The sequence below is a fragment of the Leuciscus leuciscus genome, assembly GCF_965113295.1.
Source record: "Leuciscus leuciscus genome assembly, chromosome: 25".
In the NCBI taxonomy this organism is placed as follows: domain Eukaryota; kingdom Metazoa; phylum Chordata; class Actinopteri; order Cypriniformes; family Leuciscidae; genus Leuciscus; species Leuciscus leuciscus.
Window position 1 is genome coordinate 19,495,026 of NC_138724.1, and position 13,677 is coordinate 19,508,702.

The 13,677-nt window shown below is 37.4% G+C and overlaps 1 protein-coding gene across 1 annotated transcript; it reads left to right on the forward strand.

Moving 5' to 3' along the window:
- Window positions 1–339: 339 nt before the first annotated feature.
- bmal1a (basic helix-loop-helix ARNT like 1a) lies at window positions 340–11,872 on the forward strand. The gene is made up of 19 exons (XM_082159425.1): window positions 340–468; window positions 3,688–3,746; window positions 3,856–4,003; window positions 4,694–4,714; window positions 4,828–4,866; window positions 4,970–5,002; window positions 5,108–5,265; window positions 5,376–5,455; window positions 5,554–5,646; window positions 5,733–5,850; window positions 5,938–6,087; window positions 8,503–8,749; window positions 9,036–9,142; window positions 9,263–9,413; window positions 10,205–10,293; window positions 10,372–10,480; window positions 10,561–10,654; window positions 11,027–11,120; window positions 11,196–11,872. Exons 3-19 carry the CDS (start codon window positions 3,864–3,866, stop codon window positions 11,351–11,353), a joined length of 1,881 nt encoding a protein of 626 aa, XP_082015551.1. The 5' UTR covers window positions 340–468; window positions 3,688–3,746; window positions 3,856–3,863; the 3' UTR covers window positions 11,354–11,872.
- Window positions 11,873–13,677: the final 1,805 nt, after the last annotated feature.

The following is a 13,677-nucleotide window of genomic DNA, read 5'->3' on the forward strand; positions in this document are numbered from 1 at the left end:
TTTGAACACATTCATATTCCAAATGTTAGCTTCATTTATTAAAATTCGGCATTTCTCTCAAATAAATAAAAAGCTCTAGATTTTAAGCATATGATTCTCAACAATCTCATCCATTTTTCCATTAAGCAAGAACATGAGCAAGAACATTAGACAATGCAGCAACATGCGATTGAGAACCACCCCTTACTGGGATCATCAGCCATGTCGGTGAATCGCAATAAACCCTGTCTGATTGGCTATTCTGTATGCCAATCATTCTGCCGTGAAATGTAACCTCCATTCCGATTGGCCAAAATAAGTGCAACTATTTATCCAGAGATCTTATTGGTGGAAAATATAGGTTAGTGGTCCGACAGTCATACGAAGGAAAGAAAAGTAGGTCAGAGACTGATTCCGTTTATGTCACAGTTCCTCACGGACCGGACGTCAAATAACCGAAATAAACTGTGATGATCAGCTATTCCTCCGGTAAGTGTGACGTTTTGACGTTTGACAATTATCTCTAAGTATCGCGTAATGCTTATCGATGTATTATGTGCGGTTTTTTGTCCTCTCGAATATTGATTTCAGTAGGAGGGGCGTCTGTGACATATCTCAGGTTGAATACCTTAGAACCGATGCAGCTGCCACCACAACAAAATCAACCATGGTGTCAGTGATTTAGTAAGAAAGCCAGCAATCATAGCAGAACGCAGCCACAAAAAGACACCCGTCATCGATGTGAGGTTAATGATCTGCGTCGCCTTTAAGTCGGTTGAATACAGGGAGTGCAATTGTGCTTGAGCCTCCTGTGTGGGTTAACGTTAGTCACTTCAAAAGCTATTTGCATTTACATTATGTCTGCTGTATTCGCCTTCTAAATTGGGGCTCTCGGATCCTTATGGGTTGGCTGTCTATTTAGACAGCATTTTGTGAGGCTTAGTAGGCTGTCACAAGTGATGCTTTCTAGGTAGGCAGCTCGCTATATGGGTTGAGTCAGGGCTACATGTTAATCAGTAGCGTCATTGTGCTTCCGATTGCGGTTTACCCAAGTCCGTTTTACTATCGTTGTAAAGAGAGCAGTTTAAAGGTTGTGAGGTTGGCCACCAACAGGTTGTGCTTTTTTAACCAGTCTGCGTAAGGAATAAGAGCTAGAGACAATTGACTTATACATATATATACACACACACACACACACACACACAATATGGCTATATATATATATGTGTGTGTGTGTGTGTGTGTGTGTGTGTGTGTGTGTGTGTGTGTGTGTGTGTGTGTGTGTGTGTGTGTGTACATTTATTTATTTACATAATGGGGTCCAAAAATCCTAAAAAAATAAAAAATCTGTAATTTTCAACCTGGAATATTTAAAGGGATAGTTCACTGAATAATGAAAATTCTGTCATTAATTACTCTCTCATGTCGTTCCAAACCCTGTAAGACTTTCGTTCATCTTTCGGAACACAAATGAAGATCTTTTTTGATGAAATCTGAGCGATTTCTGCCCCACCGTTGACAGCTATGCAACTACCACTTTGACGCTTCAAAAAGTTCATAAAGAGATCGTAAAACTAATCCATATGAATTGAGCGGTTTGAACCAAATTTTCTGAAGAGACTCGATTGCTTTATATGATGAACTGATTGAATTTAGGCTTTTATTCACATTTAAAGACTGATCAGCGAACATAAACAGAAGCTCAACCGAACCTGCTTGATGCGTGAGAACAAACCTCTTGCTGAAGCTCAAACGTGCTGCGTAACACGAGAATGAACCTCATTGGTTCTCATGCGTCATGCGAACATGCTTGAGCTTCCGTTTACCACAACAACTGATGTGTGAGTTGATGAATGAATGTTTATATGTTAATAAAAGCCTAAATTCAATCTGTTCAGCGTATGAAGCGATCGTGTCTCTTCTGAAAATTACCTGTTTGTGACACTGACCTGGTAAACTTATTTTTACAAAAGGTCAGATGTTCTGTGCATCACTCATAGGTTATGTCGGGTAAAGTTTATGTAAATTTTTCAGTTCAGCTTTTCCCTTACATTTTTATGCTGATAATATAATGTATCCCAAAGAGAGGGAAAGATCCGAAATAGAAGTTTGCAAACCACTGTATAGTGCAGGCAGGGCTAGTTGTCACATGTTTGCTTTAGTGAATATTTCTGAGCATGGGTTTCTATTTGAAAGATAATTTCTGTATAGGCATTTAAACTATTAATTATTTTAAATATTTATATTTATTATAAAAAAATGTAGTTAATATATTTGTATTTATTTTGAATATTTTAGAATATTAAATATAGTAGTAAATGTAGTAATATAGATAATATTGGAAATGTAATTTTTTTAATATTAAAAAAGTAATTAATATCGATAACAAATAGTACTTAATGAATTTAAAACAAGTGTGACAACTGATATTTGTAAAAACTACTATACCTTAAAAGACAGTTTGCTTTCAGTCATGACAAATCGAACAAGTTATTATTATGTAAAAGTGCTGCTTTCATATTGTAAGATGGGTGTGCTGCATTCCTAAAGTACAGCATCAAACTCTCATCATTGGGGCGTTCATCACTATTGACTTCCAGTTGTTTTTCCTTTAACCACATCTGGACTTTCTTCCATTCATCCGCACGTCACATTTCTCCTGAATTTGTCTGTAACTGTAAGAAAAACTTGAGGCTCATAATTGGGATGAGTAACACATGTATAAATCAAGGGACGTTTAATATGCATAGTTGGCTTTCGTCAAACTGAAATCATCTTGAATTCAAAGAAACTGAGATGACCTACTTTTATCTTTTTTGCTCGTCACTTTCTTCCTCTTTTTTTTTCTTTTTTTTTTTTCTTTATCTCTGGCAGTCTGAAGGCAAGCCCACGCATTCAAGAAAAGATCATTTAGAGATGGGTAGAGTGCCGGTGATGCATGAGCTATGCATCCATATGCTTGAATAAAACCAGTTTTGTTATATACCCAGTAACACTTTTGTTTAACTATGTGAATTTGAAAAATGACTGATGCGTTGACGCATGTAAAACTGTGCTCTTGCTCCAGAGTGGGCATTTAAACGGCTGATTGAAGGGTCTGTGAACACTATTTCAGCAGAAATTCCCGTTTGAACACGGGGGAGTCCTGTTTCATTTACGGCTGGAGAAAATCGGTCTTCTGGTCCTTTCTTTCTGCCAGTTGCGTTTCTGTAATCTAAATGTGGCCTAGATTGCGAGCTTTCCAAGGGTTTCCTGGCAACCAGAGCAGGTCATTGATGAAGCTCAGTCATTCCTCCTGGTGTGTGTGTGTGTGTGTGAGGGAGTGTGGGAGTATGAGCGAGATTGTTTTTCCTCATTTAAAACAGCCCAAGCTACCTATTAACAACTTAAAGGGATAGTTCACCTAAAAATAAAATTCTGCCATCATGTTTTCACCCTTAACCTGTATGACTTTTTATTTTGAGAAATGTCTGTTTTTTTTTTGTTTTGTTTTTTGTCCATATACAATGGAAGTCAATGGGGTCCAAAACTGTTTGGTCAAAAAAGAATGGTCCTCAGACAGAGTGAAGTCAGCTATTTTCTATTAATGAATACTGACTAGTCTTGACTGTAACTCATAACCTCAAGTGTGACGTCTATGTGAAACTGAAATATAGTTTTTCGTTGTTCGAAACCCGTTTGGTAAATGCAGCTATATTTTTTCCACAGGATCTTGCCACAGGTGGAATGCCATGAATTGAACACAGCTGATTGACTGAATCTGTGCAGTAAGCATCTTTTGTTTTCTATACACACACATTGATATAATTTATAGCATATTGTCGCCATTTTGAAGAACTGTAATGTCATTTTTTTTGTTTTCCTGTTTCTCTTAAGATGATCTAATGGCAGACCAAAGAATGGACATCTCCTCCACGATGAATGAGTTCATATCCCAGAGCTCGGCAGATCTCATCAGCAGTTCCATTGGCACCACGGGCATGGACTACACCCGCAAGAGGAAGGGCAGCACCACCGAATACCAGTGAGTAAACCCTGATGGTATAGGATATAGTAATAGTAAAAAAACAAAAAAACATTTATGGGTTATTGTACCTTGCAAACTAGGTCTAAGCAGTTCCGCTTTTTTTTTTCTTTCTTTTTTATAAAAATAAAATAGTTCCAGAAAACAGTGATGGGGACGTTTTTTAATTATTTACTTGGAAATTAGACAATGTAAAAAAAAAAATGGAGTAATTTTAATATAATAAAGATGTCGTGAGATGAAAAGTGGCCTGTTTTTCAGCACAAGCATCTTTTTTCCTCCAAAATATCTGAAAAAAACAATGTCTTTTTCACTCATTGTCTTGATTATAAATAATATGTAAGTTATAAAATCATTTTATTTTAAAGTAATATATTGGAAACACAGTAAGGTCCCATTAGTTAAATAGTTAATGCATTAACTAACAATGAGCAAAACATTTGTTATAGTATTTATTAGTCTTTGTTAGCGAAATGTACTAAAAATACAGCTGTTCATTGTTACTTCATATTAACTCTGGTCTTTTGATTTTAATAATGTATTATTACATGTTAAAATTAACATTAACTAAGACTAATAAATGCTATAGAAGCATTTTTCCTTGTTAGTTCATGTTAACAAATGAAACCTTATTGTAAAGTGTTACCAATATTTATAAATAATAATGTTTTTTTTTATTTTGTTTTACAGAATTGATGGCTTTTCATTTGAGTGAGTACAATTCTCACATAAACTTTGCCCAACTGAGGTCATTAAAAATAATTTACATAATTTGATGTAAAAGCTTGTTTCATTGAACTCTGTGGTGCTGTTCATTTTCACAGTGATAGCATGGACACAGACAAAGATAAGACACTGGGAAGGTAAACATGAATTACAGTAAATTCACAGTTCTAATACATAACGAGGTTAATACATGAATGATTAATAAGTAATAAATAAATAAATATTTTCTCCTAAATCCAGGGATGAACAGCAGGGCCGGATAAAAAATGCCAGGTAGAGTGAAGATGAGGCTTTTCTCTGCTTAGTTAATATGTTGAATGTAAATGAGATGTGTTGCTTGTATCTTTTCAGCTGATTTATTGTATTTTATTTTTTTAGGGAGGCTCACAGTCAAATAGAGAAGAGGCGCAGGGATAAAATGAACAGTTTTATAGACGAGTTAGCATCGCTAGTCCCCACTTGCAATGCCATGTCTCGCAAGTTGGACAAACTCACTGTACTGCGCATGGCCGTCCAACACATGAAGACGTTACGAGGTGAGAGTTTTCTACCACAGCATGGGCCAAAATGGATCTAAATGAGCTTAAAGTAAACTTTTTCCATATTAATTATGCTTGACTTTTCCCTTTCTTTCTTTTTCTTTTAGGTGCCACCAACCCATACACAGAAGCCAACTATAAACCAGCATTCTTGTCGGATGATGAATTAAAGCACTTGATTTTAAGGGTGTGTTTAAAATATCAACTCCAAGGCTTGCGAGATTTGATTATATGGAAAACTGGTGAGGATCTGTTTTAAAACTCTTCTTCCCCCTCTTTCTACAGGCTGCTGATGGCTTCCTCTTTGTAGTTGGTTGCGATCGTGGAAAGATTCTCTTCGTCTCGGAGTCTGTTTATAAAATTCTCAATTACACTCAGGTATATTTTCTTGACACTGAACTCTTGCTGCTATGCAGTAAAGCTTTTTTGATGTTAATACAAACTGTTTTGTTTTGAACCATCAGAATGATCTGATTGGCCAGAGTTTGTTCGACTACCTGCATCCAAAAGACATTGCCAAAGTGAAAGAGCAGCTGTCATCGTCAGACACGGCTCCACGGGAACGACTCATCGATGCCAAAAGTAAAGTTTGTTTTATTAAGTGTTTGCAGTCATTTGATTCACAGTTAAGCCAAAGGCACTTGGACTGATGTTCAGTTCTCTCTGAAGCTGGTCTACCAGTGAAGACTGACATCACTCCCGGCCCCTCCAGACTGTGTTCAGGGGCCCGCCGATCATTCTTCTGTAGAATGAAATGCAACCGTCCTTCTGTCAAGATGGAGGACAAAGACTTTCCCTCAACGTGCTCCAAAAAGAAAGGTATTACTAGCTTTGCAGTTTGTTTGCATGAGATAAAAGGCATACACACACTCTCTCTCACCCACCGGCCACTTTATTACACCTGTTCAAGTGCTCATTAATGCAAATATCTAAATTCACACTGATCATCATAATGAGGAAGAAAGGAGATTTTAAGTGACTTTGAACGTGGCATGTTGGTTCCAGACAGGCTGGTCTAAAACTTCCTGGACTTCGGCTTCGGTCTATCTATCGCAGTTTCCATGTTCGTGGCGTAAATAAATAGGCTATAAACTGTATTTGCACAGCTTTTTAAAAATAGCAGGTGCCAATGTTTTGCATGCGTTCGGCCAATCAACATACACAACACTGGTAGATCCTATTGTGCTGGTTTAGACCCTACTTAGTCTCAGCTTCATACCTCACGCCCATGGTCTGTAGGCTGAACGTCTGATGCATATGGCACTCTTAACTGGAAACTCTTCAGGATTTTCGAAGTCATCATCTGATTGGTTGAATTCTACAGGATGTCCGGGAGACGTGTGAGTTGCGTTCTTTAACGGTCTACCTGGAGACCAAGATGCCGTGGCGCCAAACTCCCTCATGGAAGAACGCCATCGTGTTTACACCTGTGACAATAAGCGCTTATTAGGATCAACTAAATGCTGGATTTTCAAAAATATGTAAAGTTTGCAGCATAAACTCTTTAAAAAACGTCGTGGAGATTTGCACGCCGGTCTGTTATTTTACCGATGTTACATTTTCACGCCCCTAAACATGACGCGGAACAAAACGAACTGTGATTGGTTGCTTTACATGTCAGTCAGATGGCCTCTGGGCGGTCCTTGGCCAATGAAAGGTGCGATAGAGTCCAGTGCCCGGTTGCATAAAGCACCTTAAGTGTAATTTTCCCTTAAGTTCTTCCTTATGTTTCCCTTAAACCTAAGGGTGTTGCAGAAAAAAACCCGTAAGTGTTACTTAAGGGTTTCTTCAAGTGAAACGTCATAAACACTTAGAATTTCCCTTAAACGCTGTTTTTTCACTTAAGTAATCCCTTAAAAACCATCAAGTGTTGCATAAAACCCCTTAACGGTCATTTCCCTAAGTATAACTTAAGGTTTGGAAATCGTAACCTTAAGAGTAACGCGGACAAAAATAAGACGAAATGGCTGAATTTATGGAACCAGCTGAAGATCATTATGTGCCAAGAATAATTTTTAGGGATAGGGAGAACCCTTTGGACCATCTTAGCGATAAAAAATTGTTGCAGGAATACCGATTTGATCGACGCGCAATATTAGCGGGAGATGTTTTCCACGTGCATAAATCGTCTGTCAGCAGAGAGGTTCACCGGGTTGCGGGGGCTTTCCCGTCATTTAAACGCAACGGTCAAAAATTGTTTTTCTTTTACCATATTTGTCAAGAAGAATGCATTTCTCCTCCTCTGTCCAATTAGGCTCTCTTTTTTTGTTTTCTTTATCCATTCCGATATCCTAGCCTACTTTATTTGATTGCGAAAGTGTTAGTGTTTTGCGTATCTATGGCAACAACAGACTTTTATAACGTGAATCCAGGATCGCTGTCGTGAAACACTTAAATGTTTCCCTTACCTAAGAGAACCGTTTAAGAGATTATATGCAACACCCTTAAGTTATTCTCTTAGGTAAGGGGAAATCGCCCCTTAAGTATCATACTTAAGGTGCTTTATGCAACCGGGCACAGTCCTTCTGCCATTAGTCTGAAGGTTTGACTACGCGAGAATAGACCCTACTCTGAGCTAATGTAGCTCCCCAAAAGGCGTTTTTGTCCCCTCTGTCTGTGCGGATGTCTCCACTCTTTTTTCACACAAGAAGAACATCAACAAGAAGAGAGACAGGGTCACTGAGATAATGATCTGAATTTGGCTTGACCAATTAAAAAGGTGTAATTTCAAGCATTTCCCTGATCAGAGTGGGCTGGCAGTTTTGTGTCCCTTTATACTCTGATTAATATAACAAGCATACAATGCATGTTATAAGGAGGTGATGTACACCAATGTGCCGAGCGTTTAACAAGGATTATTTTAATATGATGCATGCTACCAATAAGGTTTCATTATCTAATAGTTCTATCATAAGGCCCGCAGTATACAAAAACAATAATACTCGCAGTGTCCTGGGGATATGCATGTTCATTCATAGAAGGTTTGTCTATGAATTAGTGGAGAGAAGCCCTTTTTATAAATATTGGGAGTCTGTCTTTGCATGCGGCCACCGTCCCCGACCTGCAATGTCTCTGAGGTCCACTAGTTTCCTGGCTAGTGTCAGCAGGGGGAATAAAAGTTTATAATGATCAGTGGGAGACCAGACTTCTTGGAGCCTGCTTGGACCGTTGTTCTTTTAAATACTTCAAATGCATCGCTTCAAAGACTGATGGGTAAATCTCTCCTCTCTACAGCAGACCGCAAGAGTTTCTGCACCATCCATAGCACTGGCTATCTGAAAAGCTGGCCGCCCACCAAGATGGGTTTGGACGAGGATAACGAACCTGATAATGAGGGCTGCAACCTTAGCTGTCTAGTGGCCATCGGCCGCCTTCATCCGCATATCGTCCCTCAGCCCATGAACAGCGACATCCGCGTTAAACCCACAGAATACGTCTCCCGCCACGCTATCGATGGCAAGTTCGTTTTCGTCGACCAGAGGTGAGAAGATGCCTTTTGCTCTATTTCACATCATCTACAAGAATGGTTCGTTTGTGAGATTTCCTGAATGTTTACTGAATCTCTAATATGCAGTTTAGTATACACTTTTAAGGCTCTTACTCTAATAATGCCTGAGGTGAGCAGATTTGGTTACTCTCTAAAATGAGACTTGAATTGTCACAGAAACCTCAAGGGTCTACAAGTATTGATTTCAGTTCTCACATCAGTGAATTAGCGTCTCATCTAATCTGTTAGCTCATCACTACAATTCATTGTTTCCATTTAGGGCGACAGCCATCCTGGCGTACTTGCCCCAGGAGCTTTTAGGGACGTCGTTTTATGAGTATTTTCACCAGGATGATATCGGTCACCTCGCAGAGTGCCACAGACAAGGTTTCGGTTTTATTTAACTTGATCCTCTCATTCATACCATTTGTAAATAAATGGTTTATTTTACTGTTATAATGCCAGTCAGTATCACATTTGTAATAAGTGCTCACTTTTTTATTTCAGTGCTACAGATGAGAGAAAAGATTAATACAAACTGTTACAAGTTTAAGATTAAAGACGGCTCTTTCATCACTCTAAGGAGCCGCTGGTTCAGCTTCATGAACCCCTGGACCAAAGAAGTGGAATATATAGTCTCTACAAACACTGTGGTTTCGTAAGTGTCGCGACACATTTCAGTTGTGAATGTTTCATTAAGAAGGTGCTAGGCCAAAATGATTAAAACAGCATATTCCTTGAATGCTTTTTAAAGGCAGTTTAAGTAACATTTAACAAAAGATTTCTGATGACATAATGAAGAAAATAATGTTTTAAAATAAATCTATATTTATTAAAAACTAAAAATACTAATATATATATATATATATATATATATATATATATATATATATATATATATATATATATATATAATACTATAAAAATGTTTTGATACTAATAATGTTAATGTGTTAATACTATGATACTAATAAAACAAAAGATAGTATTATTTAGTATTTAGCATTATTTAATTTACTACTTTGTGTGTGTATACGTGTGTATACGTGTGTGTGTGTGTGTATATACAATTTTATATTGATGTTTATTCCTGTTAATGGAGTTACTACTACTACTAATGCATATTATTGATATAATATTACATATATGAATTAATGCAATAATAACTTAATTTATTATTATTAATATAGTTTTTTCCTAATAATAATAATAATGTAATAATTTAATATTATTAATTGTGTGTATACATATAATCTGATATTATTTATTAAATAGTACTAAATATATTTAGTTTTTTATATATATATATATATATATATATATATTAAAAGAAATTCAAATCCTGCTAAATATTGTTTTACACAGAAACGTCTTATTTCGAATGTAAATGGATTTCAAAATCCATTTCTTGTTGACTTTAACACAGAATAATATTGTTGCTTGTTTCAGGGGCAGCATGCTTGAAGGAGCAGATCCTAGTTATTCTCAGACAGCCTCGTCCCCTCAGAGCATGGACAGCGTTTTAACATCAGGAGACGGTGAGATCATTGTCCAGCTGTTTGAACAGCAAACTCTCTTACACGCCTGTTTTTAACAATTGTGTATGTTTATGTCAGGCGGAGGGAAACGCCCTCTCCAGACGGTTCCTGGTATTCCGGGAGGGACAAGAGCGGGCGCTGGCAAGATAGGACGCATGATAGCTGAGGAAGTGATGGAGATTCAGAGGTACTTGCAGCATCTGGCACGTTTAGGTTACACTATCACAAAAATGATCTTGATTCTTTAAAATGATGTCCCGCCCCCAGGATTCGAGGCTCCTCACCCTCCAGCTGTGGCTCAAGTCCTTTAAATATCACTGCCACTCCCCCACCGGACACCTGCTCTCCAGGGGGCAAGAAGGTGAGACACTGTCCTCGTAAATAGGTCCTTGACCACATAGTATAAAGGCCAAGATATACTCACGGCGAAGGGGTAAACAGAAGTTTGAAAGATCTTTGTAGCTGTGATCGATATACTGTGAGCGATGTGTGAGAACACAGAAAGCATCTGATCGAAGTGATGCGAATAGGAGAAATGAACTGGTGAACATTTCCACGTCAAAGAAGGCGGAGTCTCAGAGCCACACCTTTACATAATCGCCATGGACCAATGGCAGTTCGAAGGTTTTTACCAGCCAGAGCGAACTTTCCTGCAATGTTCGCTTTGGCAATTTGTTTCTTCGAATCGGAAACACTTCTTGTTTTTCTTTAGCATTTATCTCTTGTGTTGTAGATTCAAAATGGTGGAACTCCAGACCTGCCGTCAGCAGGAATTGTGCCTGGACCCGATTCGATAGGATACCCATATTCAAATAATTCATTAATGAGTGAGTACACGAGCTTCAATGAATCGCATATAGTATTCTCACGCAAGTGCAATAAACGAATCTCTCCGCCCGCAGGTGATAACTCGCATCTTAGCATTGACATCATGGAAGAGCCCGGATCCAGCAGCCCCAGTAACGACGAGGCAGCCATGGCTGTAATCATGAGCCTCCTGGAAGCGGACGCTGGCCTTGGTGGACCTGTGGATTTCAGTGACCTGCCCTGGCCCTTGTGAAACCGCAGCAGACTCCGACCACAGGATGCTTGTTGGGTCCAGGGCTAAACGGGTCTAAGCGCCGGTCACCACAGCAGAGGCTCATGGGACAGGAAGTGCACCGCGGAGGCTAAAGAGGCTGTTGTGTTAGAAACAGGACCTCATACTCAAAGCACACCAAATGGTTCAGCTGCATACTTCCTGCCGAATGAGGATCTGTGCATTTCCCATCTCACACGGTTTTATTCCCGACCTGCCTGTTCCTCTGTAGATATCGGCCTGGATTATTCCTGTGGTACCCATCAGCAAACATGGATATCTTTCTATACATATATATATATATAAATATATATACCATTTTGTTTGTGTTTTAATGTTTTTACACTACAAAAGTTGTTGAAATGTTAAATATTCTATATGCAGATTGTAACTAATATTGTAATTCTATTATGTAAGATTTCTTTATGCAAAATATATATGGTTAAAGTGTAACGTATCAGCAGTGGATATTTTTAAAATAAAAAAAAATCTTGTCTTCAACAGTGCTTTTTAATTTTTTTTTAGATGGGCACTTTACTACCTTCTATTAATATTATATGATTAATTTTTATCTTGATAAATAATATATATACTGGCTGGCACAGATTATTGATGTTCTTTGGAAAAGTGCTGGAGATTTTTCCTCCAGCTCTTCTCATGCCTGCTTTGGCCAATGTCTCTTTCTCTGCCTTTTGATTGGTCCTTGCCTGGGATATTTTTGTTCTATGTTGCCATCCAGTGGTAAAATCTTTGAGGAAATGAAATGTGTTGTCAGGGGAAAGAGACTATAGCTTGGCAGTTGAGTTCTGGATTATAAAATCAATTAGAGCTATTTTTAATTATTTTGTAGGTCGAGTAAAAATTACGCGCATGGTTTAGAGCATTCTAAATCAATTTAATTAGCATGGCGTTCATTTGAAAGAACTTTAATAGGATTTTTAAAGGTGATTCTCAAAAATACCATTTAAAAAATGTGGGGGTCATTTTTTTTATTATTATTTTTTTAAGAAATTCAATTTATTTGGTTAGAATGCATTAATTTGATTAAAAGTGACTAAATATTTGTACATTGTTGCAAAGTTTTCTGTTTTAAAAAATTGTTTCAACTTTACAATAAATAATCCTGAAAAAATACCTCTCTTCTAAAATATGAAGCAGAATGACTTTTCAACATTGATAAGAAATGTTTCTTGAGCAGCAAATCATCATATTAGAATGATTTCTGAAGGATCATGTGACACTGAAGACTGGTGTAATGATGCTGAAAATTCAGCTTTGCATCACAGAAATAAATTAAAATTTTAAATATATTCCAATAGAAAAAGTTATTTTAAATTGCAATAAAATTTTACTGTTTTGAACAGTAGCATACTTATGTATATAAATATTTTTATTTGTTTTAAATATTTCAGAATGCATTCAGATTCAAGGTGCATTTACACGACAATGTTGTGCTAAAATGGAAAAGTTTTTCCTTTTCTTTTTGTCTAGACGACAACGTTTGTCAAAATCTCCGTTCACACGGATCTGCAAAAGACAATAACGATATAGTTTTCAAAACTTGCACTTTGAAACACGTTTTCAGGCCCCTAAATGTAAATGACCGGCCAAAGCGCATAAAAAGCTCGCCGTTTTTAGTCGATGCTGATGAGTAAACGGCCCCTCAATTTTAAAATGTTTGCATGACATTTTCATGACAATCTTTGCATTACATGAGAATATCAGGGGGCAAATGTGCTTAGTTGTCAAAAGAATGCATATTTTAAAATGGTTTAATTTTGTTTTTGAATTTTGAAAACATACAGGATTCACCAATAAAATTGATAAATGAGTGGCATATAGTAATTTCCATATTTAGAAACAACTCTAATGAACAAAGCAAGCTGATTTCATCATGTTTATTAAAATAACATTTCTCAAGTGGTACACAAGAACTTTTCTCTCGATGCACCGCAATGCAGCTACAAATAACAATAAAATGAAAAGTACGGTACAATAAAAACATGACATCACTTCAGTATCATTCAGAGGAAATGCATCAAAGTGAGGTTCCACAAGTGCTCCGTCACATGACGTAACAAAACCAGAACGCCTAAAGACATTAATGGAAGCATTCTGATCTCATCGCATGATGTCGCTCACTTGCAGGGGTGTTCCAGATGGTTGTGCTCCTTTTTATTGCCAAGTTAAACAGCAGTAGTCTCACAGCACCACAAACATAGTACAATCTATGGAAGCTTGTTTCTGCCACCAGATAAAAAAATAAAAAGGTAATTGTGACTTTTTATCTCACAATTCTGACTTTT

Coding starts and splice junctions, on each gene's coding strand:
- bmal1a (XM_082159425.1), top strand. CDS start 3,864: ATGGCAGACCAAAGAATGGACATCTCCTCCACGATGAATGAGTTCATA. Junction 5,003..5,107: donor GGCCGGATAAAAAATGCCAG/GTAGAGTGAAGA, acceptor TTATTTTTTTAG/GGAGGCTCACAGTCAAATAG. Junction 10,655..11,026: donor GCTCTCCAGGGGGCAAGAAG/GTGAGACACTGT, acceptor CTTGTGTTGTAG/ATTCAAAATGGTGGAACTCC.